Genomic DNA, 25,336 nt, shown 5'->3' with positions numbered 1-25,336 from the left:
GCAATGGCGCTTTCTTATCTTCTTATCTTCAATGTGAACATGTGACTCCTAACAGATAGAGTAGCATGTGACTCCTAACAGATACATAGCCTAAATAGCAAGCCCAATGAGTATCTAAAAGGCTTTTTATATTGAGTCCTTAGAATAAATTGTATTCCTTGAAAAAAACTGAATGTTCATGTTCTACACTCCTGTCTGATAAGAGACGGTCAAATGGACAATATGAACCATTCCTCAGAGTAGAAAGAACTGCACTAATCCTTTTCAATGTAAGATCATAGAAAAGAACGCAATCAGCACACTGTCAGTCGGAAAGTAATGTCACAATAACCTAACACACTGCGAAGGATAAAGTCAATGTAAAGCAGTAAACCAGTGAAAAAAATAATTCTAAAATTAGAAATAATGCATTTTGCATTGGCTAATGATACTTTTATGAGAATCACTGAAAAAGAAAAGAGTGAACATGCTGAGATAGTTTGGAGAAGCTATAATTAACCTGATTAACAGAACAATAACTCAAGAAAAACTGTGTGTGCAAGAGATCAGAATCCCAAAGGGGGCAACAGAACTCCTTGTATCCTACCAGTCAGGATGGAGTTGAACCATACCAGCACTCAACCTCTTGAGACTGACTGGTCGATGTACGTAGTCTACAATTTTAGTATTAGTTTCGTGGAACACTGTTGTCAAGCAAGTCACGTAGGATGAAATAATAAATAGCATATCAGAGACTCTGACAAAGGTCTGTGTCTGAAAGGTATCTAGCATTTCTTAAAGATTCTGGTGGCTCATGTGTGTCACTGATGATATACTGATCTGTAACAATACACATACAATTCCTGCAAAGTACACGCGATTAAAAATGGCAGAGCTTGAAAGAGTGTGTATAGTACATGCACAGTGTAGAGCCTGAAAATGGGTTTAAATTACATTACCACTGCCAGTCTACAATAACTTGTGAGATTTCTGGGCAGCTAGGTAATCTTTGTACAGAAGTAATATCCTTTTAGTTGGAGCTGCAGAAGATTACCTCTACACCAAGCTCACTGACTTGCCAAATACCCGCTTTTAAGGCTTTGTCTTCCAGGATTAGGTAAGTTTGAAAACTCAAAACGCATAAAGGATGCATTCAGCTAGCATATGCATAAGACTGTTTTATGTTGTATAGTAATGTTTACTCAAATATGTAAGTTTAGTTGACATTCTAATTGGTTTGTGTAAGGTTTTGTGTATACTCTGTAGTATAGGCTTATTTTCAGAATGCTGTGAACATGTTTGTAACAGGGCAACACTTACATTGAGTAAGATGAAAGTTTATCCAAAGATTAGCATAGGTGTATCTGCTAGTCTAATGGTCGAGGACGGGTCATATTCATCTGAAGACAGAGGTCACAACACTATCTAGACCGTGATTGTGCCATGCAGCTGTCTTTCTCTCTCTTTTACACTCGTCTCTGATGTGGAACGACTGTAGCTGTCTATGGTTTGGGCTTACAGGTTCTTAGGGATGTAGCCCCCATGAGTGGAACACAAACAGTATTGAGTGTTGTAACGTTGGGAAGACCCTTGCGTTTGGCCAAGCTAATGCATGGTGGTCCTGGAATAGATGCTCATGGGCCCTCATGACCAGGGGGAGAACCACAGAAAGGAGAAGGAAAATGTGGTGGTTCTGAGTACAGAGGCTTGTGGGCCCCCTGCTTTTGGTTGGCACCACAAGCAAGGCAAATTATTCATTGAATATTAAGGGAGGTCACCTGCCTCAGATGGTATGATAAACAGTGGTACACCTCAAATGGAGTTGATCATTGTAAGTGAGGGTAGAGAGTTTGGCCATCCCATACCTCTCCAGCAGATGAGCTCTGAGTACATCAAATGGGACAGTGTGTGATCAGAAACAGTGGCAGCTGTGCCCATGACCACTGACCACTCAAAATGAAAGGCTCCAGCACTTTTGAGGGAACCAAATATTAAAAGGTGCATCTTCATGTATGTATTTTACAGCTTGAATGCAACCAACTTGCTAGGTAAACTGTCACTCACATGTCTTTGCGATAGAAGGCACCTGGTGCTATCTACTGCATTTGTACAGCCCTCTGCTATTTTAGTGCTGATGCTTGGACTCATCTTTCTTTAGTAGCTCAGAATAGAGGAAGCTTACCATGAACAAGCCTCCTGTCTCTTTTTCTCTAGGTGTGTATATTTTCCCAGACGTTTGCTGATGGCTTTTGCTTAGATACGCCGTCAAAGGTAATCTATGCATAGTCAAGAAAAAGGAGAGAAGAACGTTCCATATGTGAGGATTTTATGAGCACTTAAAGAAATTAAAGAAAAGAGGCTAAATAAACTTTTCAAGACAATTTAGGAAAAAAGTTAAATAAACAAAATTACACAACAATTCTCATTGTCGATTGGACGGAACCAGACAGATTCATTTTTACTTTTTAAAAGTTGAAAAGCTGCAAAAGAGTAGACAGCATTAGTCAGTGAGTAAACTATGCAGCTTTCCTGGCATACCACCATTGCGCGCAAGCCAGATAGAGGCCAATGATTTACACTAGTCAAGAGATGTATCTTCTGATTCAAGAACATTTTGTGGAAGTCATGATGGTTTTGCTCATCAAGGCAAGATGCTGTTAGCTGGATCCCACAATTGCAAAACGTAGGGTCTGGGGTTCTCCTGAAGTCTGGAGTACCCATGCTTGTGCCCTGTCCTGAGGAGGCCAAATTACCATGGGCCAAAACCCCACTTTTTAATATCAAGAGTAGCCCAAATCCTTAAATGAACCAAACACCAAGATTTACTAATAGAACATTTGAACTGTAATGAAATTTCCAGTACTTTGCTTTTCCCAGGAAATTGGAACTATCATATGTGTTATATGGACACCCCCCCCTAAATTAACTTGATCAAGATAATTTTATATTGGGGTAAAATAAATGTATACATGCTAATTTTTCTTTGTCTTCATTGTCGGGAACTTTTGCTGATGATAGTGAGAGCTCTGTAGTGATACCTAATGAACAGTACACATATTAAGTATGTGATTTTACATATTAATGATTGCTTCCAATAGTGATTAATGCCTCTATTGTTGACTCCACTAAGATTTTTTTTTTTTAATATTCTCTATTGATAATTAACTTACAGTGACACATAAGTCTTGAGTTTTGCCATCAAAAGTTCAGAATGAGGCAAAAGTAAAAATTGTAGCTGTTGAGCTCAGTTCATAACAAAAATAACTGTGGCACCTTTCCCCGTTCCTGAGTTTTATCTTCGGACTTTGAAAAAATGAAGGGCCTCATTACGATGTCGGTTGGAAAGCATTAAGACTGACTTCTTGACAGAATCGTTTCTGACCGACTCGGATTCAGGGAGTCCGACCGACTGATTACGATGTTTCTGAACACTGTTCGGTCGGACTTCAATGGGACCCTATTTTCCAACCATCAACACAGGCTCCCATTGAAAACAGTGGTGGTTATGGACAACATTGAACCCTGTAGCAGGCACCCCACGGTTCCTGCCTCACTGTTCATGGCTGGAAAGAGGGAATATATAGGTACCCCCGGGATAAGGGGGTCCTGCTACGGGACCCAAAGGTCAACTTCTGACAGCCATTGAGTGTCGGACAAACCATGTCGGAAAGGCTGTCTGAATCCGACATCGTAATCGCTCAGTTGGAAATGCGGTTCATAGACCTCTACGAGTCGGCTCAGACCACTTGGTTTCTCCGAATGCTGATCTGAACCGAGACGGAAAGACTGAACGGTTACCTTCCATCGTAATCGGGCGGGCGGAAATGTTTCTGAATTGGTTGAAAACATGGGTTCCGACACGGGTTAGAAAAAAACGAGTGCCGTTCTGAGCCTTTCTGACCGACATCGTAATGATGTCCTAAGTGATTTTAAATTCTCCAGCAGATGTGATTGAGGGCTGAAGCCAGAGAGGACATCATGAGGCTGAATACTTTCACTACAAGGTTACCTTAAGCCTGTTTTGAAGAAATAAAGCTCTGAATGGGAAGAACCAGGAAATCTTGATTGGTATGTGTTACAAATCAGGATCTGTTTGCAGTTTCCCCCCACTTATGCCCCATTTGGGACCTCTAGATGTTGATTCTATGACTCTGAGAGCATCCTGGGCTCTGCTAGGTAGGCCCAGGACCAGTTCTATGATGAAAACATGCTTAGATTACAGTGAAAACACCTACATACACTAGTGTATGCTATGGGTCAGGGCACCCCTATGATTGGCATGACCTCCCTTATAAGGCCCTAGTACAAAATAGGGCAGGGGGATCAAAACTACCTTTAAGTCCCTAGTATATAATAGGGCATGGCTGTTTAGAGTCCAGCAGCTCTTTCTGCCCTTGCATGTGTGCACTGATTAAGCCCAAGTTCAGTTTAAAAGCAGCCCTGTGTTGCAGGACTGCTTGTAACATGTAAATTGTGCCCAAACTCGACTTTGCAAGAAGAGTGTTCTGCTGCATAGGAATGCCAGAGTGAGGGGGAAGGTCATAAACCATTAAGTTTTAACCCCTTCCATGCTGACGTCGGCCATTGGCCGACGGCAGCGCTACCTCGCTGGTGCTGCCGTCGGCCAATGGCCGACGCGACCGCGTCCGTTTTTTAAAACGGCCGCACTGCCGCGAAATCGCGGAAGCAGCCAACGGGTTAAAGGCCCGGGGGCAGGAGAGAAAGCCCCGGCCATCTATGCCCACTCCCTCTGAACCCAGCCTGATGACAGGCTTAGGGGAGGAATGTGCAGATGGCAGGGGGAGGGAGACTATGGAGAGGAGTCATCCTGGAGGTTGATTTAGCCAGCTATTGCCTCTCTGCTGCCAATCACACGACTTACTTGCCGCACAAAAGCACAATAAGGTTGATAGTAATTGAGACTGCAACTAAAAAAAAAATTATGGAATCAGTTATCCCTGACAGGGAGGCAGCTGTCTAACCACAGCAACACATAAAGGTGTCCATCCAAGTCGGGAATGTATAACCGACCGTTAAAACGGCAGAACATTATATTATCTGGTACATGTTTGAGACAGCGACAAAGATCTCCCAAACCGAAAAAATGTGGACTATGGTAGGAAACTTTCCGAATTCAATTAAATATACTAACAGCTCTGTGTGATAGAGAAAGCACATTACCGTTTTTTAATTCTAAAAGCTAATGTTCTGTGTGTGATCCTCATAATATAGCAGTGTTCACTGCAGTTTGAAAAAACACATTTAAAGTATTCAAACTACATTTCTACATATGTATGCACGTTTCATATTTTTCAGTGGGCACGGTCTAAGTGTTTATATCTAGGTTTGCTTTTAATGCTCATTTTTCTTTTTCATTTCCCTGACTCCATAACGTCAGTCATTTTTGCAGGCGAAATTCTAGAGAACAGGGTACATTTGTTCACTGTAGCCGTCTTAATGCACCTCTGTAGTTTAATGCACAATACTCACCTTTGTGTGATGATGACGTGCAGCGAAGACAGGCCGTGCAATATGTTAGCGAGTGCCAGCGGAAACCTAAGAAGTGTGACACGCTATTGTGGAGTGCTTTACACACAGCCCTTCAATTGGCGAACATATTTCCTGACATGCGGTCACGGTTGGTTGGCCTCCTGCAGTCCGTTGACAGGAAGGTGCGAGGCCTGAGTTTGTAACTGCGTACAGCGTCATTTTTACGGCCATGCACTGTGCAGAAATGGGCCACGTGAGCAGCAGTGCCGGCACAATGGTTTATTTCCGTTTCACTTAAAGACACATATCAAACAAAAATGTAACAAATGTTACAATTAAATTCTAAATGTATTTCGTAGCGATTGACTACAGAGTACATCAACGAATTTCCTCCAAACCTGGGTTTAAAACCGCATATTTTTGTGGCGGTTTTAAAAGTCATGGAGGGTCTAGAGGACTTCAATAGTGAATATTACAGGGCTACAAAGCACCTCAGATGCACATTTGTTTAAACTTTAATAACTGTAGCACTTGGAAAGTCATATGCTGAGGACAGTGAAGGAAATAGCCTTAGAGTAATTGCAATGAAATTCATTTAGGCGATTTACAGCAGTTATGTTAAGCCTGCCCTCAGATGTAAATTGCTGAAACCTTTATTGGACCTAACAAGAATGATGACATTATTTCCTGTGGTGGACTACCATCCATCTCAACTAATAATCAACTTTCTTACACTTGTTTGTGTTCACCAACAGTAAGAAATAATTCAAGCATACCTCTCTAAAATCGATCGGGACACACATTCATAGCTGACTCCAAATGCAAAATCACTCATAGGCACCCTTAACAGTGACTTTTTGAAAAACACATAACAACGTGAGTGACACAGCATGGTACATCCTGACCCTCCTAAAGAACATGAACACGTTCTCCTGGAAACCAGCTTTGGAAAAATTACAGGCCCAAGTCCTCTCCCAGTTAGTTAGCAGCAATTTACTGCTCTAATGTCTCTTTGATACTACACTGCTGCCCTTTAAACCTCAAACGCGACATTTTACATAAACAGCAGACATCATTTAGGGCTTTTATTCGCAGAGAGGCACGATGTAATTATCCCTTTCTGATTCCATTTGATCTTGCCCTAAAACAGCTCTTCAAAATCTGTATGAAATATTGCTAATGCTACAAGGCAATCAATGTCCAATAATATGAACAGACAGCGTCCCTTTGCTCTTACCAATAGGTGTGATGTCAGTAAGTCAGTTGATCAATGTGAGAAATGGGTTTGTTGGTTGATGTGGGTGAGAGCCATTCTCAAGCAACAGTAACAATCATTGTCAGGGTGAACCACCAATAGTCCCTAAATTACCCTGTGCTTAACCTTCTATTAGCTTGGCACAAAAACAGCCAGGCTTAATTTAGTTTAATTTAGAGGCACTCTGTGTTAAGTAGTTATGCAGCACACAAACAGAAAAAACTTAAAAACACAACACTAGAGAAATCCCACTCCAATTTAGAAAAAATGAGTAAAAGTTAATAAATGATTTGACGCCAAGATGACAAAAATCCAATCAGCAGAGCAAGAAATATGCAGTTTCTAAGTTTTAAGGTAAGCATACTATCTGGTCGCCAGACTGGGACAAAGTCAAAAATTCAGGCTGACCGCTATGGAATGTGGGCTAGATACAGGGACCAGGTTAGTCAAACTGAGAAGTGTACCTTATGTCCTTGATGCAAAGTGTTGAGATGCACTGTGTTGGTTCTGATGAGTAGCTGCGAGGACTGCAATGAGAGGTCCTGCATCAGGTTGCGTCATGCTGTGTCAATTCTGATGAGCGGTGCGTGCTGGAGTTTGAAGTCCAGAATCGAGATACATTGCACTGTTTTAGTTTCGATTTGGAGCTTGGAGGGCTGCGATGCGAGGTCCTGCATTGAGTAGCATTGCACTGCATCAGCTCCAATGAAGAGCTGCAAGAGCTGTGTAGCGAGGTCCTGTGTTGCACTGCGTCACATGCCTAGGTCCTGAGGAAACCCACATTTGGGCCAGGAGGAGTACACTCTGCTGACAGCCAAGGGTGTAGGACCTGAGAGGCACCTCATGGGGATCAGGACTCATTCCAGCAGAGGCCAGAAGCAGGACACGGGCAGTTTCAGTTGAACTGCACAGCTGGGCAGATGCAGAGCAGGCAGATCTCTGGAGGTTGTTATGTCTCTATAGCTAGTTTTCCTCAGGCAGCAGGGCAGTTCATTTTGCAGTATATAGTCCTTCCAGCAGCAGGGCTGCAGAGCAGTCCTTTTTCTGAGTCATAGGTTCAGAAGTGATCTGAAGAGTACATCTGGGGGTCCTACTTTTATACCTGATTCTGGCTTTGTAATGGGATAAGCTTCTGGAGTTTTCTCACCCACAGAGGTATTTGGAGTTTCTTGCTTCGCTGCCCTGGTCCCAGCTTGCTGCAGTCAAAATAGACTAGGGTGAAGTTCTTTATGTGTGAGCTGAGACAATAGCTTTGAAGTGCAAGTGTGAATGGTGAGAGCTCCCCCGTCATTAAGTCAGGATAGTCCATCTTCCCAACATCAAGGCCCTCTTTTCTGATACGATCTGGGGGGAATACACAAAGGCTAACTGCCAACTACACCTAGTCATGTGACCCAGGAAATAGTCCGCATGCACTTAATGGTTAGGGAAAGAAAATATAAACCTTAAAAAGTGGGTTTTAAATTACTATTCCCCAGACACCATATATGGCATTCTTACCTGCTCCCCCACAAAAGTTATCATTTATTAAATGTAATAAGGTAAACCAATTGCATCCTATGAGAGGTAGGCCTTGCAATAGTGAAAAAGGAATTTAAAAATGTTTCACTACCAGGGCATGTACAACTTAAAAGTGCATGTCCAACTTTTTAATTACAATGCACCCTGTCATATAAACTGGCTAGAGCCTATCCTAGGGGTGACTTATATGTATCACAAATCAAGGTGTAGGCCTGGTAAAAGGTAAACTTTTCCAGGTTTAGTGGCATTTTACAAATGCACACACAGTTTGCAATGGCACACCTGAAACAAGTTTTAAAGGACTACTTTAGTGGATGGTTCAATACGTGTTGCAGGTCCACTAGTAGCATTTATTCTAAAGGCCCTGGGTACACGTTGTACCACTTTTCTAGAAACTTATAATTAAATTAGATATGCCAATTAGATGTTAGCCAATTTTACCCTTTTTAGAGGAGTGAGCACAATCAATTTTGTTCTGGTTAGCAGTGGTATTGTGTGTGTATAGTCCTAAAATCCAATAAAAACAAGTTCAGAAAACAGGAGGGGTTAAGGCAAATCGTTTGGGGCACTATCAGTCAAAAGTGACAATATCTTTAGTGAACCCTCTCTATGTCAACTGAATGATAAAATAACATCTCATTATCTCCTAGATGCTTTGTTAAATTCCAAAATAGGAACACAATGTTTCTTTCAATTTGGCACTCAAAAATGAAATATCACAGTAGATTAGCTTATGTAAATTAATTCTCATCTAAACTGAACAAGGATTAGATAGCCTGGTCTTGTACCTCTATCTAATTGCAATACATTCTATGGGACTGCAGAATGCAAACCTGTTACAGTCAGAAGTAGGGATTTCGACCTCACTCATTTGGGAGTGTACCAAATGGCCTTCATCTTCATCATTTCTAACTAAAACTGGCCTGTGCAACACAACTAAAATAATTATCGGTCAATATGCTACAACTAGCTTCCCATCTGAAGATTTGGAGAATCTGTGGTTATGAGGTAGAACCTAGGATTAATCTCAAAGTAAATTATGCAATCTGCAGACAAAAGGAAAAATGTTGATCTTTTTTGAATGGTGATAGGGGTGTCTGGCTCAAGTATTCTCTGTGGAGGAACACGTATCTGAGTAACTGATTAAATACATTTTGACGATAATAGACCTCCAAGGGTTATTCCTTTTGTAATTTCTCAAAAATCATCATAGCATACACAGCTATGATTCTGTGAGCTATACATGAAAAAACACTTCTGATTTAATCAATAATTGACTTACATGGTTGCATCATTTTGCAGTACATGATAAAGTCCACCTTTAACTGCCATATTGAATAGATTACAACTTGCTTCTCGGCTTAAAATTGATAGAGCAGGCACTCAAATTATGGTGCATAAAGACTCGAAATCTGGGATGCAGGAAGTCAAATGCCAGAAAATACTTAGAATAAATTTTCCAAGTAAGCCATACACAAACTGAAATGGACTCATCATAATTATATTTTTAGGTCTCGTCTGAGCCAGCACATGCGCTGCTCTGGCGAGACATTTAGTAGCTGCTTCAAAAGTGCTACCTTGCCGGCCACCAGCTTTCTATTACGCGCACAAGCGCCCGCGACGTGCACAGCACTTTTTCACGTCGCGAGCGTGCATGCACAACTCGCATTTTTTTAATTTCATTTTTGCGAGCACAGAGAGCGTCATCGCGATCGCGATCACTTTCGCTTTCACCGTGATCACGATCTCTGTCACGGCCGTGCGGCGTTACTTTTACGGCCGTGCGGCCAATGCTTGTTTGAGTGTTTCTATCGCACAGATTCTGATTGGCTGAAGGCCAGCCAATCAAGTTGTAGTGTGGGCGGAGTTTTTTGGACTTCCCGGCTCTTGAAACTTGGTGGCAGCACGGATGCAGCTTTTGGTGGCACAGTGATATTAGCAACTCCGCTGTATTATGATACCTGCCCCACACACTTTTAGTTCTCTTTGCACATTTTGCACCATTTTTTCTTTCTTAAGGCAGGAATTTGATGTTTACAGTTTTTCCTTTTTCTTACTTCCTTTCGCGCTGAGCCAGATTCTGATTGGCTGGAGGGCAGCCATTCAGGTTCTATTGTGGGCTACTGGCTCTTTAAATGTGGTGTCAGCGCGTATGCACAGGCTTTTTGCGGCACTGTGATATTAGCAATACTGCTGTTTTTTTACCTGCTCCATGCACTTTTAAGTATCCTTTCAACATTTTGCATAATCTGTTCTTCCTTAAGGGGGGAATTTTAATGTTAAAGTTCCTTTTTCACTTGTTTCTTTGGCGCTGAACCAGATTCTGATTGACCGGGGCGGCCAATCTGGTGTAGTGTGGGAGGAGTCTATTAGAGCTCCCGACCCCTTAAACCAGTTGGCAACACTGATGCGCAGGAATTTTTGGCGATGCTGTGATTTTAGCAATTCCGCCGAATTGTACCGGTACCATACACTTTTAAGTGTACTTTGCACATTTTCCAAAATCTCTTCTTTCTTAAGAGGAGAATTGGATTGTTAAAGTTATTTCTTTTTCACACGTTTATTCATTAGTGAGCCAGATTCTGATTGACTGGGGGCAGCCAATCGGGTTGTAGTGTGAGCGGAGTCTGTTAGAGCTCCCTGCCATTTAAACCTAGTAAAAGCACGGATGCGCAGGCTTTTGCCAGCACAGTGATTATGGCAATTCTGCTGTATTTTATCTGATCCGTGCACTTTAAAGTGCTCTTTGCACATTTTCTACAATCTTTTCTTTCTTATGGCGGAAATTTGATTTTTAAAGTTATTTGCTTTTCATGGCGGGAAATTGATTTTTAAAGTTATAACTTTTTCACGCGTTTCTAACGCGGTGAGCCAGATTCTGATTGGCTGGGGGCGGCCAATTGGTTTGTAGTGTGGACGGAGTCTGTTAGCGCTCCCGGCCCTTTAATCCTGGCAGTAGCTGGACAGCTGCTTGAGTTCCTGAAGCGAGCCCCTCTGTGCCAGTCCGGGACCAACCACTAAGGCCTATTTTTTGCTTATATCTCCACATTATTTATTTATGCATTTTTATATAGCGCTAACTTGACCCAGCGGTTAAAAAACCGAAACAGTTTACCTCCTCTTAGTCAGAGAAGTTGCAGATAGGTGCTGTGGAAAATGGCCCATGGTTCATGTCCCTATCTATTGTAAAGGACCTAAATATTGCCTACATTACCACACGTTCATTAGTTAAATATCAACTTGAAATTTACCATCTTCTCGAATCAGAATCCCTGGACATACAACTTTTAAAGCAAATCTGGCTACCAAAGGATTACACACCAGATATTTTAGCAGCACTTCCAGATGACTATTATCTATTGAATCTCATTAGACCTTTTGGGAGAAAAAGGTGGAGGAGTGAAAGCATCTCTTTCATCAAACTTACCACTTACCTTTTCCGATGGTAGAGAATTTTTGTATTAAATTAGATTTGCCTATATCTTCTCTAATATGTATACCTATGTATTTTATATATGCATTTTTATATAGCATACTTTACAAAAGGTGTCAGAGCGCTTTACAACAGAACCAGGTACATTACATAAGTACTTCAGATTATATGGAATACATATAAGATACAAAACACATACATGAGTCTAAAAACAAAAAAAAATCATTACAATCTTGTGTACGAAAGATTTGCAATTTAAACTAGAAGTGTAGATATAATCTGACAGTATTGGCAGGAAGTGAGCGCAAAGAGTATTGGCGTGGAAACGTCCTCAATTACTACGGGAGAAAATAGGGTTTTAAGAGCAATGATCCCCTTGCCCCAAAGTACCCCGGTGATTCCATATATATATGATCTGGGGTTAAAACGTATTGAGGACAGGGCAGTTTTGATGACCCTGTTATACTGGATCAGGTTATGGGCTACTGACAAACGTTTTGCTTATAGGCAGGCACTAAAAGAACTCATTGCACTAGACATACATGTAACCTTCCCTTGGTTGATCAACATACGTAGATGGCTAACAGACCTGGGGCTCAGCGAGTTCTGGCTCCACCCAGAAAAATTGACCCTCAATTCAAGAAATGAATTTAAGAGGATTTATTGGAGCCAGGCTGTATTATAAGTAGCACAGAATAGCAGAGCTGGCCCACTCATGAATGATTATCTGATGGTTAAACCCGCCCCTTGTTTTGAGGTCTTTCTCGATCAAATAGAACCTCAACTCGCAAAAATATTGTATTTAAATTTAGGTATGGGACTCTTCGTGTTAGATCTTTTACAGCCAAGTGGGGAATGCCTTGCAATAGGGAGGAAGATAGCAAGTGTATAATGTGTCAGCTGTCTACAAAGGAAAGTATAGCACACGTTCTTCTATTTTGCCCCACCTATATGAAAACCAGACAGAAATGGATTGCACCGTTTGGGAGGAAAATGGGTGTGAGAAGATATATGGACATGTTACGCATTTTAAAAACAGATAATACCCAGCTTGTTGTTTTTGGAGTTTCGAGATTGTTATTGGGCGCTAATTATACTAGAATGAAGAAGTGTTTGAAATTTTAATTAGGATTTTGTTACAGTGGATTTGAGAATATTAAGCATGTACCTTTTTCATAGTTGATTATTTTTAATTTTTATTATTTTATGATTTTATTTGATTTTATTTTTATTTTTTTATTTAATATTTTATTATGAAACGTATTCCCAGTAACTCTGGGAAAATCATTTTGGTAAAAAAGTACTGTATTTTATATATTGAATTGCATTCTACATTTTAACGGCGATTGCACCTTTGTCCGGATTCTGCGCATTTGCACAAACGTTATGTTCCATGAATTGGTCACCTATAACTGTGAATATTACTATAATGGACTTAATGAATGTGTTCTTTCTTGCACTGATTTGATCGCACTATAAATAAAATAAAATAACTGTGAACATATTTAATGGTCTGGAAGTATTTAAATATTGTATGACTTTGCTTTTTCTTTTATGATTCTTTGAATCAAATAAAGATACTTGATGATGAGTGCAAAGATTATATGTTATGTTATTAAATCTTTTGTATCGCGCTCTGCTACTACAGAGTATCCTGGCGCGGTGAGTTTTAGACAAGGAGAGTGTCAGAACATAGCATAACCAACCCAACTAGAGAGGGGCATTAAACAAATGGGTTTTTAACCCCTTCTTAAAAACAGAGATGGTCGGAGAGGCTCTAAGGTACAGAGGAAGTGCATTCCAGGCTCTGGCAGCTTTAACTGCAATGGACTGGCCTCCCAGTCTGGCATATTTGTATCTAGGCAGGGCCATTTGACATTGGTTGGCAGATAGCAGTGCACGGTTTGGGGTATAGAATGAGAACCGTTTCTGCAGATAAACCGGTCCAAGACAATGGACCGCTCGAAATGCCAGAACCAGAACCTTAAAAAGAATTCGATGCGGCACTGGAAGCCAGTGAAGGCTTCGTATATGGCTCCGCACACTGGATCTCCTAGGTAGCGAGAATAGCAGACGAACCGCCGCATTTTGGATCACCTGCAAGCGGTGTACCATGTAGTCAGGCAAGCCACTAAATAGTGCGTTTGCATAGTCGAGCCGAGACAAAATCAGGGCTCGTAATACAGTCTCTTTGGCTACTCTAGGGAGAAGAGGGAAAAATCTTCTCAAAGTTTTAAGAGTGGCGAAGCAAATGCCAGTCAGTTTTTTGATGTGGTCCAAGAATTTAAGGTCCTGTCCAAACCAGACCCCCAAATTCTTGGCTGGACCTCCCACTGAGTTAGGGCAAGGCAGGTCCGAGGGCCATATCTGGTCCTTAAAGTTGTCAGGGAAGGAACCAAAGAGAAGGACCTCGGATTTGTCCTCATTGCACTTAAGTTGGATCTGTGCAAGCCACCGAAAGACCGCTGACAGGCAGAGCCGTACGGTAGATGGATCAAAGATACCCTTAGGCCAGGTGAAAAGCAGCTGCGTATCATCCGCATAGGCCATTATTTTGGCTCCCAGCTGTTCCGCCAGATAAAGTAGGGGAGTCATATATACATTGAAGAGTAAGGGGCTTAAAGTAGACCCCTGCGGGACCCCTGTCGTCAGTCTCTTCGGCGAGGAGGTGTAAGGAGGCATCCAGACCTGCTGTGTCCTATTACTCAGGAATGATGTTATCCAGTCAAGGGCAGGCCCCGAGATACCAACGGCCTCTAGTCTCGCAAGGAGCAGTGAGTGGAGCACCGTATCGAATGCGGCAGAGAGGTCCAATAAAATCAAGACCGCTCTGCCACCCCCGTCCAGGCACTCCCGAACCGCCTCCGAGACCTCGACCAGTGCCGTCTCGGTACTATAGGCGGCTCTGAACCCTGACTGTGCTGGATGTAGCGCTTGGGAGGACTCGATGAAACTATCAAGCTGTCTAAATACCACCTTCTCACACACTTTTGCCAAAGCTGGCAGCAATGAGATGGGCCGGTAGCTCGACGGCGCTGTTGGGTCCAGTCCAACCTTTTTAAGAAGTGGTAGCAATTTCGCTTGCTTCCAGCTGCCCGGGACAGTAGCTGAGGATAGAGAAAGATTAATAATCTGTGTCACCTCCTGGTTAATGGTTTCCGTTATCCCTCCCAGAACCCTAGCAGGACATGGGTCTGAGGGTGACCCCGACTTTAAGGCAGCCAGGACTGCCCGTATGTCAGATTCAGAAGCAGGCGAGAAAGCAACAAACTGGGCCTCCAATTTGTGACTCTCCAGTAGCGGTAAAGCAGGTAGGGTCTGAGAAGTTCTCTGAACAGCTTCTAAGTCCAGTTGGATTTTCTTAATTTTATCAGTAAAAAAGAAGGAAAGTTCTTCACACCATTGGACAGAAGGGGGAAGCAGGGGTTGAGCAGCACATGGCGATAGAAAATTCTGGACTATCGAGAAAATCTCTTTACTATTATTGTCTGCTTTCGTGATTCTCTCCGAATAGTACCTACTTTTAGCTGCCTTAATCGCAGCATAGTAATTCTTTTGAGCAGTACGTAAGTTCTTTTTAGCGGCCGGCAGGTAGGCTTGCCTCCAGACGCGCTCCAGTTTCTTACATTCCAGCTTCTGTTCTCGCAAGGCATGAGTAAACCATGGCTGTGAGGGTCTCGACCGCATCCGGCGAATGCATCCCGCATTTGTGAGGCAGCAGAACCGTTCGCAACCCAAAGATTGAATGCATCAACAGCCGCCTCAATCTCCATGGACGGTGCTGGTCGAGAGCAAGAAAGAGAATCAGACAAAGCGGTCAGGTTAATTCGTTGCGAGTGGGCCAAAGGACATAACATAATGATATTATATAGCATAGGGTTATGATATCAACTGGTTTGTTAGTTCAAAAATACATCAAAACAGCATCCAAGGGCTCCAGCCGCTAGTCCTGTCCCCAAGGTTACGCTACATAGTGGAAAGCAAGCCAGGCTGTGTCAACGTGCCCCAGGACATATGTCCCAGTTCTGTTCACATCTAACTGATGTTTTAGCAATTAATTAGGCAAAAACATTACTTTTTGGAGACTTTAACCTGTGGGACAGCGAGGAAAATGGTGGCCCTATCTCCTCTGATTTTACTAACTTTCTTAAAAGGCTGAACTTTGAATAGCAGGTATTTACAGCCACACACATCAAGAGCCATACAGTAGATCAGGTCTGGTCGTTGAATCTGACCATCCTCGATCTCACAGTCACCCTGTGTACTTGGTTGCACCACCATCTAATTACATTTGATATCCACAACATAATCCTGGTACTTCCTCTAAAATTGGAAGCATGATAATCTTAACACTTTTTGTAACTTTTTTGGCACAATCCCAACCCTCCTGTAGCGAGAGCCTAAACGATTCTTATTAGTCAATTACTAACTGCCTCAGAGAAACCAGCGATATGCAAGCTCCAATGCACCAAACTAAATCAGTCTACTGCCATGAAGAATCAAAAGGGTATTCAGATGACTTAAAGAAAGCTAAACTCAAGTTGTGCCAATTGGAGCGTAAATGGCGTAAAGCATATTTGACAGAAAATAGGAAAACTTTATTATGCAGCGTAAAGCCTATAAGAAACTGATATGGGAGATCAAATCTATCTACTTCTTTGTAAAAAACTGAAAATAAAATAAACATAATATTTGACATTTTAAATGAACTCTCTAAAACAGACCATTCAAATGCCCAGGTGGTACCTTCTCAAAGTGCGTGTGAGGACTTGAATTCTGTTTCATAGAGAAAATCCAGATGATAAAAGATCGTTTTACCCCTAGCCCTCTCACTAGTGCTACCCCACTGGAAGACACAAACCCAATAAAACTTATACAGCATTCCCAGCAATCACCAAAGATATTGTCTGAAGTTGGTGACCAAGGTGACATTTTTCTCTCCTAATGATATTTACACACCCTCAAATATAAAATTATCTTTTCAGATCTCCCTGAGCCATTGATCACTTTGCTTAACCTATCCTTAAGTCAGGTCGTGGCCCCCCTTTCCTTTAAGGAAACAGTAGTTGTCCCATTGTTAAAACAAGCATTGGCATAGCCAATAGGTCTCGCTTTTAGGACCTTATAAGTATTTAGTTAAGCAGCACAATATCCTTGGTGCAACAACATCAACTGTTGCATGGCTAAACACTTATAAGGTACAAGGTTTAGCCATGCAACATGTAAATGTAGTTGAGCTTATATAGCGCACAGCTACCCGCAGTGGGTTTCCCGGCACTTGCTTAGGGAACCCTTCCTGGTATTCCCCTGTGAGATAGCAGGGTATCCACAAGGTGAAAGTCAGGCATCCCGCCGCGAGGGGCCGTTGTGGAGATTAAGCAAGCTATTGCCCAGAGTCGCAGAGTGTGAACCCGTGAGTCGAGGAGGCACCGGGGCGAGAATTATCGAGTCCGTGGAATTTTTGTAGCCCAAGACCCCACCGAGGCGGGGAATTGAACCCTGGTCCAGGACTGATCTCAGCTCCCGGGTCTGCTGCCTCTAACCCCTGAGCCACACTTCTCCACATCTGATGTTGTTGCACCAAGGATATTGTGCTGCAAAACTAAATACTTATAAGGTTCCAAAAGCGAGACCTATTGGCTATGCCAATGCTTGTTATAATTGTGCTTGAGATACAGGGGGTTGTTTTGGTATTTCTAGAGCTGTGGAATAGAAAATGCAACTCAATGATATTTACTGTAAACTATTCCATGGGGAAAATGTTTTTGAAATCCCCAAGCTTTTATCGAGTTTTGAAGTTAAGGGATCACCACTATTAACATAGCTATATCACACATTGTTTTGTTATAGATACAGAGAAAGGGGACCAGGTATAGCCCAATGCACTGATGTCAGTGGAAAACCCCCTAGCACTGATAGAAATTCGCAAAGTGTTAATTGGAACATATGTGCCGTCATATTTTCAACACTTTCGCGATGAAAACATAATGCAAATGTGTTCCTTAGATTCCACCACATTCCTCACAACACAGCATGATTAGCACTCCATTGCTTCAAGAGTAACCCCAACACGTCTAGGTGTACACACAAGGGTTTAATCTTAAAATTATTGCGAATTATACTGAACATTGTCATTTTCTTGTAGTCTGTCATGTATATTAAAAATGACATATTTATTTCAGACTAAAATTACAAAAAAATCCGGATGGATTATACATTTTACGTTGATCCAAAAATATGCTCCTGTTCTTTTAGAGCTATTATGCTTTCGCATTGTGTTTCATAAAAGCACGTTTGTGTCGAGTGAATGGATTTCAAATAGGACTTTTTGTCTCAATGTACCTCTCTTTTGTCTTAACATCACAGAGGCACTTTCAACAAAGTTGACAAATGAATAAAATATGTTAGCAAAGGAAAGGATGTTTGAGGTCATGTTTTCCACTTTCGTTACAAGAAATGATTTCAAAGTATAAACATCACAAATCTTGAGCGACGTCATAAAGGGATTACATAAAAAATAGAAAACTGTTTATATGCAGCAAATAACAGAATGTTCTACTTGGCATTGAAAATTGTACAGCAAATCAAAAATGGCATTAGTTGCATGAGATAGCCTTTTAGTAGTAACATTTCACATGACTGTAACCTGAAAAGGACAATGAAAGCGTATGGAACTGGATAAAGCACAACTTTTGTGCTGTTGTTGTTGACAATATTTTCCAAGCCATATTGAAAATAAATTTGTTGATACTGTTCAATTTATTGTACGCATGAGCCAAGACTAATTCTTGTGAGAAAAATAAAATGCACATCAATGTTTATGGAGATACATTTTGTTAAACCTTGACAATAATATTTACTGTTATTTAATATTTAGAACTCAGACAATAACAATTGTTTTCTTTTTTCCAAAGGTATTTCAGGGTAACTTTGACAACGACACACACAGAAAGAATGTTATTGATCCTCCACTTTATGCACGGTACATCAGGATCCTACCTTGGTCCTGGTATGGAAGGATTACTTTGCGGGCAGAGCTTTTGGGTTGCACTGAAGAGGACTGATCTGGACCAACACATAACGACCACCTCTTGATATTGCTAAACTTCCCATAGAATGAACTGTGCAAAATCTTTAGGAAATGGAATGGTTTTTTGAACAAGTGCTCACTTTATGGTAGGCAGATAACTGTTTTATAAAAAGTGGTCTGTGCCTGCCCTATAAATGACCCCATCAGATCGTGTCCTTTAAATATGTTACAGTATTGTCCCTTTACTGTGGAATTACCTGTCTAGTTTTCTTCTCAGTTGTTCACACTGGTGGAAATGTGGTAGAGAAGAAGAGCAGCATCATTTTTACAAGGAAGGGAAATTTGGCATGGCAAAGCTCGCTTTACAGCATATGGGGAAGGTAGCCTGATACATGTTTTGAAATTCACACTGGAATTTTACTTGTTACAAGTGATACTGCAGCTTTAGCAATAAGTTTTCTCTGGGATGACTGCATTATCTTAATTGTTTCCCTTGTGCCTATTAACACATTGTCAATAACCATAACTCGCATTTTGGAAGACACCCTCTCTGTATTTTATCTGTATTACAAACTACTTTTCAGCCTTTATAAAGCACCAGATCCTCTGGGGTGAGTGCTGCACCTGTGTTCGATTCTCTTCTGCATGCCCTCCTGACAATTTATGTTTGTCTGATCACAGTTTATACTACGGCTCTAATTACTCCCTTGGTGCACATAATATATTACATCACATAGTCTCATCTTAACATTTGAGAAACTTAAGGCAGATCTGCCTTCAAAACCTGGTCGAAAGCTCCATTACCTTTTAATGTACACCTGTGAATAAACTATTTAAGCTTTTCAATTTATGATTTTATGTTGTCTCTCACAAATCCGCAAAGGTAATTAGAAAATGTGCAGAGGACAAACAACTATTGAATTAGTGCCCCAATGGACCAGAATTTAATAAATGACAAAAAACACACATTGAAGCCTTAGAATAGACACTGGGGCATTTTGAAATACATACATCTTACCAAGATATATAAAGCAATTGCAATGAAATGATTTGAACAATAACAGAAGAAGATGAATGCTTATGTTAGAGGAGCATGAAGAAATTTAAAGTATATGTAAATTTACTTAAGCTGGCAATTAAGTCCAGGAGCTGTATTAAATGTTTAGTGTTACTAAAGATCAGAAGTTGCGCTCATCATGTGACCACAGTTCTACTTTCTATTATTACCATGAACTTTGTCATTATTTAAAAAAAATCAAACACTTCAATAGGTCACCAATGACCACTTATGCTTCATTCTTTTTTAAATTTCAGTATTTAACTCTCCTGATATGCTGACACAGGAAGTTGAAGCACAATGCAGAGATGTTTATATTTGTTAATATTTTTACGAGCAGGTGTCTGATCTTTATCATTGAGGCTTTGTTTATAAGCATGACATCCTGGGTAGAAAATGTACCAGTCCAACCGTGCATTGTCACATTTTGTTTCTGTCCAATTTGATACAAAATGGGTGGGAGCTGAACGACAATATGCTGTCAGGAAGCCAAAATGCAACTAAATGATTTAACGTCAAAGACATTTTGACAGCTGGAGGCCGCAGTGTGATACTGGACTCACAACACATACTGTATGTATTGATAAGTGGGCAGGGGGGACATATGAATTAAAACTACCTGTGCCCTTCAAAGATTTATTTGGCCAGATATTTTAGCTGATACGGTGGAATTTTATCAAATGTCATCAAGGGTCCAATTAAGGTAATGCACACACAGATTGCAATGCTTGAAATCTTGTATACCACTCCCTTGCTTTGTTTTACTTTGTATTCCATAAACAATGCCACTAGACTGTTAATGTCTTGTATGTATAACTGTGTTAACAGTATTCCATAAGAATGTGTACTGTGTCTGAACTGGTGTTGAATTGTACGGATCAAAGACAAGGAGAAAGTCAATCAACAAACGACTCCAACAAAGAGCAAATACTCCTTTTGGTTAAAATGGGATTGGGGGGAGCGGTGGTTCGCAGAGGCAACCATGTTTTGCACTTTAGGCTCTTACCAAGTGGTTTGTAGGTAATGCATTGAATGTTTAACGTTGGAATTTTCCTTTAAAATTGCTTTATGTTATTTATCTTTAATTGTTGCCTTTTTTTAGTATTATGTTAAATGCAGCAGAGTCCCTCTCGCACATTTTCCTTGTTTTTTGCTATGTAGCAATCGCTTTCCGCTCGTTGAAAAGGTGTGCCTATTCTCCAAAAGACTGACGCATTCTTAAGAAATTGAACACATTCTATTTTTCTAGTTTTTGAAGCAGTGACACATTCATTTAACATGATACGTGGACATAAACCCCTAAGAAACACAATGGCGTCAACTGTGACGTCATATGCAGAAGGCCTAATTTATCCCTACCCCCCCCATTCAACCAAGTTTCCACGTGATCTAAATTACACCTTACGTTTGTCCTATGTGTTTGTTCTACTAGTCAGAAGTTATTTTCAAAAGTGGCATCAGTTACACTTGATGACATCATTTGCACATTTTTTGCCATAAAACTTTTCAGAAGGCGCACAGAAATGCAAGTCGATAAAATGACAACACAATATCGATCCAAGTGGTCATTTCCACTGAAATCAATGGGTCTTCTATAAGAGACCATAACTCTTTATTCAATGAATTGGTAATAATAAACATGAAATATGGCGATTCTCCCAATTCAATTTCTCCCTTGTCGGGTAACTATTTGTAAGATGCTTCAACTTCGGTATTGTTATTTGGTACATGCTATTTTTATAGCCCGAGGGGAAAAGAAAAGGCACAAGGCTTCGTTTTAGCTGTAATCTATTTAAGGGCTTGTCATAAAACCTGGTTCCGATTGACTTTCTCTTTTGGAATGATTGCTTTGGAATTTTGTGTGGTTTTGAAGACTAAGGGTACTATTGGAATGTATCTGCTTTACAGCGAAATACTTAATATAATATCTATTGCTGGCTTCCCATGTGTCAGTAAGTACAAAAGTATCTCCGACACACTGACCTGTGCAACCTTTCAAGCTGTGTAATATTCAAATGTTTTGTACATAATCAAAATCATGTAGATTGATGTAATATCAGTATGACCTTGTCTAGTCTTCAAACTTACAATAAAACTTTTTAAAACCCTTAGCGTTTTACTGAAATATATGTCCTGAACAAACGTGTACACACAAATCTCTCTATCCAATACAGTAAATACAAGCAAAGAATATGTGTTAAGGTAAACAGTATACTTTATTTATGACGTCCACATGTTTGCCTACTTTGTGAATGCATTATGCTGCAAAGTTATTTTTTTGTTATATTTTGTTGAGAAGTGGCTGAAAGATGCTCATGGTGGTTCAGTGTTTATATATTTATTAAATGGTTATGTGCTATTTTTAAATTCATTTTACAGAAATTGAGCAGCTGGGAAATGAGCTGCCAGATATAGCAACTGCATGGAGAACTTGCAACGCATTTGCTAACAGAAGTGTAGTATTCGCAAAGAATAATTTAGCCAACTCTACAATAGTAAGTGCAAATATTTTGTCACGCACATTTTTGTGAATTACTCATATACAAGAATCCGATTTGTAGAACAATGCTTGGCACACAATAACTTCATTGTACATTGTAGGTCAGTAATATAACTTGGGGTCAGCTTAGAACAATGAGGACAAGTGGGTTATTAATAGTGGTAAATATGCATTTACCACTTGCAATAAGGCCACTAACAGTCTAGGGCTCAGAATAGGTTTCAATAAATGATTCCCATGCTCAACTCTTGGTAGCTTGGCTGCGAGCAGGCAGGCTCAACTTAAGAGACAGGTATGTAAAGCATTTAAAAACACCAATTCAGGAAATAATTAAGACACAACACACAATAAAAATCCCAAACCAATTTATATTAAAAGGACATAATTGTATCTTCAAAATTACATCAAAACAACAAGAATCCAATGTAGGGAACCAGAGATATGATTTTTTAAAGTTTTAGCACGTTCTAGCACTTAGAAACCTGTAGAGCCACTCTGAGACATCTGGTTGCACTTGACCAGGACAAATTCAAAGTTTCAGGCTGACTGCAATGGAGCCCTGCTTGGATACTCCTCACAGTAGGCCCAGTCGAGATTTTTACCTTCTGACATAGAAACTTTTCTGGAGCTTTTTCTGGCGGGGTCCCTCGAAGCTCTTCACCAGTCTGGATTCTTTGCGGGTTTACCAGCTGGCTTTCCAGGGAGCTCCCAGTCAAACTCTGAATGTCAGACCTACAGAGGTTTTCAACGGGATGAACCAGCAAACCAGGCCCGGTTTGCAGCTCAAGGTGGGTGGCTTAGCGCTCACAGTTGAGTCGGTTCCCTGATGGAGCTTTTTTCCAAAGTTCTTTAATTTCTTCCTGAAGTTCCTCTTTAGGGTCCAAAGTGTCCAAAACACAATCCAAGGGTCTGTAATCTCCAAGATTGTTCTTGAAACGTTGGGACCACAATTCCCATAATGCGCATGGACAAAACCCTCACAAATCCACTGGATGCACTCCAGCTCAGTTAACCTTTAGCTTACAGGGAGTTCACTCTTTATTCCTCTTGAATCAAGGTACATCTAAAGGGCTGTAGTTCCAGATAATACAGTAGGCGCAGTCAGTCAGTATACAGGGCCTGATGGAGTAAATCATGTTTCCAGCTTGGCAAACCACCTTCTTTTAGTTTCAAGCAGCAGAACTGAGAGGCTCTGTACCTCTCACATATGTATTCAGTGTTGTTCTCTGGAGTCAAGCAGGAGAGCACTCCTATTCAAGGAGGTGCAGGGCAACCCCCTAGAGCATGACCATTTCCTCCAAAATCTGGCATAATCTTTTCACACTAGGCACTATTCCTCCAAAATCCAGTATAGCTGAAATCCGAGCATAGGAGGAAGAACTAGTTAAACCAAGCTCCAGTATGGCTAATTTCCATAGCTCTCCTTGCCCTGCCATCTGCAAATGCCTGTCTGAAGCCTGCCATCTGGCTGGGTCAGAGGGGCTGGGGGTTAGATGGAGCTGGGATTCACTACCTGTCCTATTCTTCCTTTGAAGCTCATGATTTACAACCACTCCCCCTGCTCTAGCATTCCTGTCTAGCAGAGATCTTTACAACAGATAGCTGCTCTCTGGGCGAGCCACTTACCACTTCATCAAAGCAGCCAGGCTCATCCTGTTAACTCTGACCAATCAGTGGGACCATAGGAAGACTGAATCTTGGCTTACAGACAAGAAAGTCTTCTAACTTCTGTTCTGTATATTAGGATAAATTCAACAATAACATATTGTTGGATTTATCAATACCATTCTCTTAAGTCCTTGAATGGTATTTTATTTAATTCCTATTGATAGCTATGAATTAATAAACTATTACAATGTTATCCTATGGGGCCAGGCATTTGCAATGGAGAAACCGCAATGTGAAATTTCTCTATCACCAGGGCATATAAAACATATTTTATAAGGCCTCTGTTTATAGTTACAGGACCCCCTCGCCACCCGGGGTTCCTAGGGGAGTCTTTAGAGGTCCTGAATATGCCAAGTTAGTGTAGATCCTCAATACCCAGTGCTCCTAGCAGCAAAGTCGATTTTGGTAAGCACTTTGCTACAATAGGGAAAGTGAAATGTGCAATTTCTCTATACCCAGGGCATATAAACATATTTAGCTCTGTTGCCGTTGCACTCAAGACAGTTTATACAATGTTAGGTAACAATATTCAAACAAGATAATGACAAAGTGACAGAATTATCACAACAAAGAAACTCTCAATGAATCTTGGAGTCTTTAATGCAGTAGACAGCCAGCCGACACGTGTTTCATCGCACTCGCGATTCCTCAGGGCTGAAATGAATAAAAGTTGACAATGGAGCATGTGTCACGCACAGTTCAATTCATACAATAAGACCTGGTTACATGGTCTTGTATGCTCGGTTATTGCTTCTATTCAGTGAGTGTACAGAAATACATAATCGATTACTAGGTGCCACCCCAACACATCCGTGTCGTAAGTGTGAAAATTAACACTATTATCACTAACCGTGCAGTTTAATAGTGATTTTGTGCATCAATACATAGGTATAGCATAATTGTTATTCTTAGGAGACAGAGTCTCTATTTGAAAAGTGAGCAATCTGTGTACGACTCAGTCATACGTCATGCATAGTGGGACTGTGAACAATGCAGAAACTCTGGACCTAAGAGTGTATACGTAACATACCTAGATGGCTGTGTTCCGGTCAAAAAGGTCTGATTGTTCAACACAAAACAATAAAAAAGGAAAACAACAGGAGAAAACCCATCACTGAGTGTCCTATATCAATTACTGAGGCACAAAAGAGAATACAGTAGCGAGAATGTGAGGCAAATAATTTAAGGCTCACCGCTCAGCTGGTGCTAATTCCAACCCAGCCGGGCCCTTGACCGTAGATACTCCGTTTGAGTGTTTGAGTGTACGAGTGAAGTACAGTTCTGTAATCAGATTAAGGAATCTGAGTTACATTAAGACAGGTCTGCATCTCATTGTTTCATGAATGCAGCCTAACCCAAAAACTTGTTGTATTCAACACACAGTTACCCGACTTCAAATGAAA

The 25,336-nt window shown here is 40.9% G+C and overlaps 1 protein-coding gene across 1 annotated transcript in view; it reads left to right on the top strand.

Annotated features, from left to right (window-relative positions):
* Window positions 1–21,876, top strand: part of EDIL3 (EGF like and discoidin domains 3) — a 1,767,398-nt gene extending 1,745,522 nt beyond the window's left edge. Inside the window, exon 12 of the mRNA XM_078675331.1 lies at window positions 18,593–21,876. Within this exon, the coding sequence (XP_078531457.1) occupies window positions 18,593–18,742 (150 nt within the window). The 3' untranslated portion in view covers window positions 18,743–21,876. The remainder of the gene's footprint in view (window positions 1–18,592) is intronic.
* The last annotated feature ends 3,460 nt before the right edge of the window (window positions 21,877–25,336 follow it).

This window comes from Lissotriton helveticus, chromosome 2_1, assembly GCF_964261635.1.
Source record: "Lissotriton helveticus chromosome 2_1, aLisHel1.1, whole genome shotgun sequence".
Classification (NCBI taxonomy): domain Eukaryota; kingdom Metazoa; phylum Chordata; class Amphibia; order Caudata; family Salamandridae; genus Lissotriton; species Lissotriton helveticus.
Note: the sequence above shows the minus strand (reverse complement) of the source record. Positions and strands in the feature narration are given on the sequence as shown.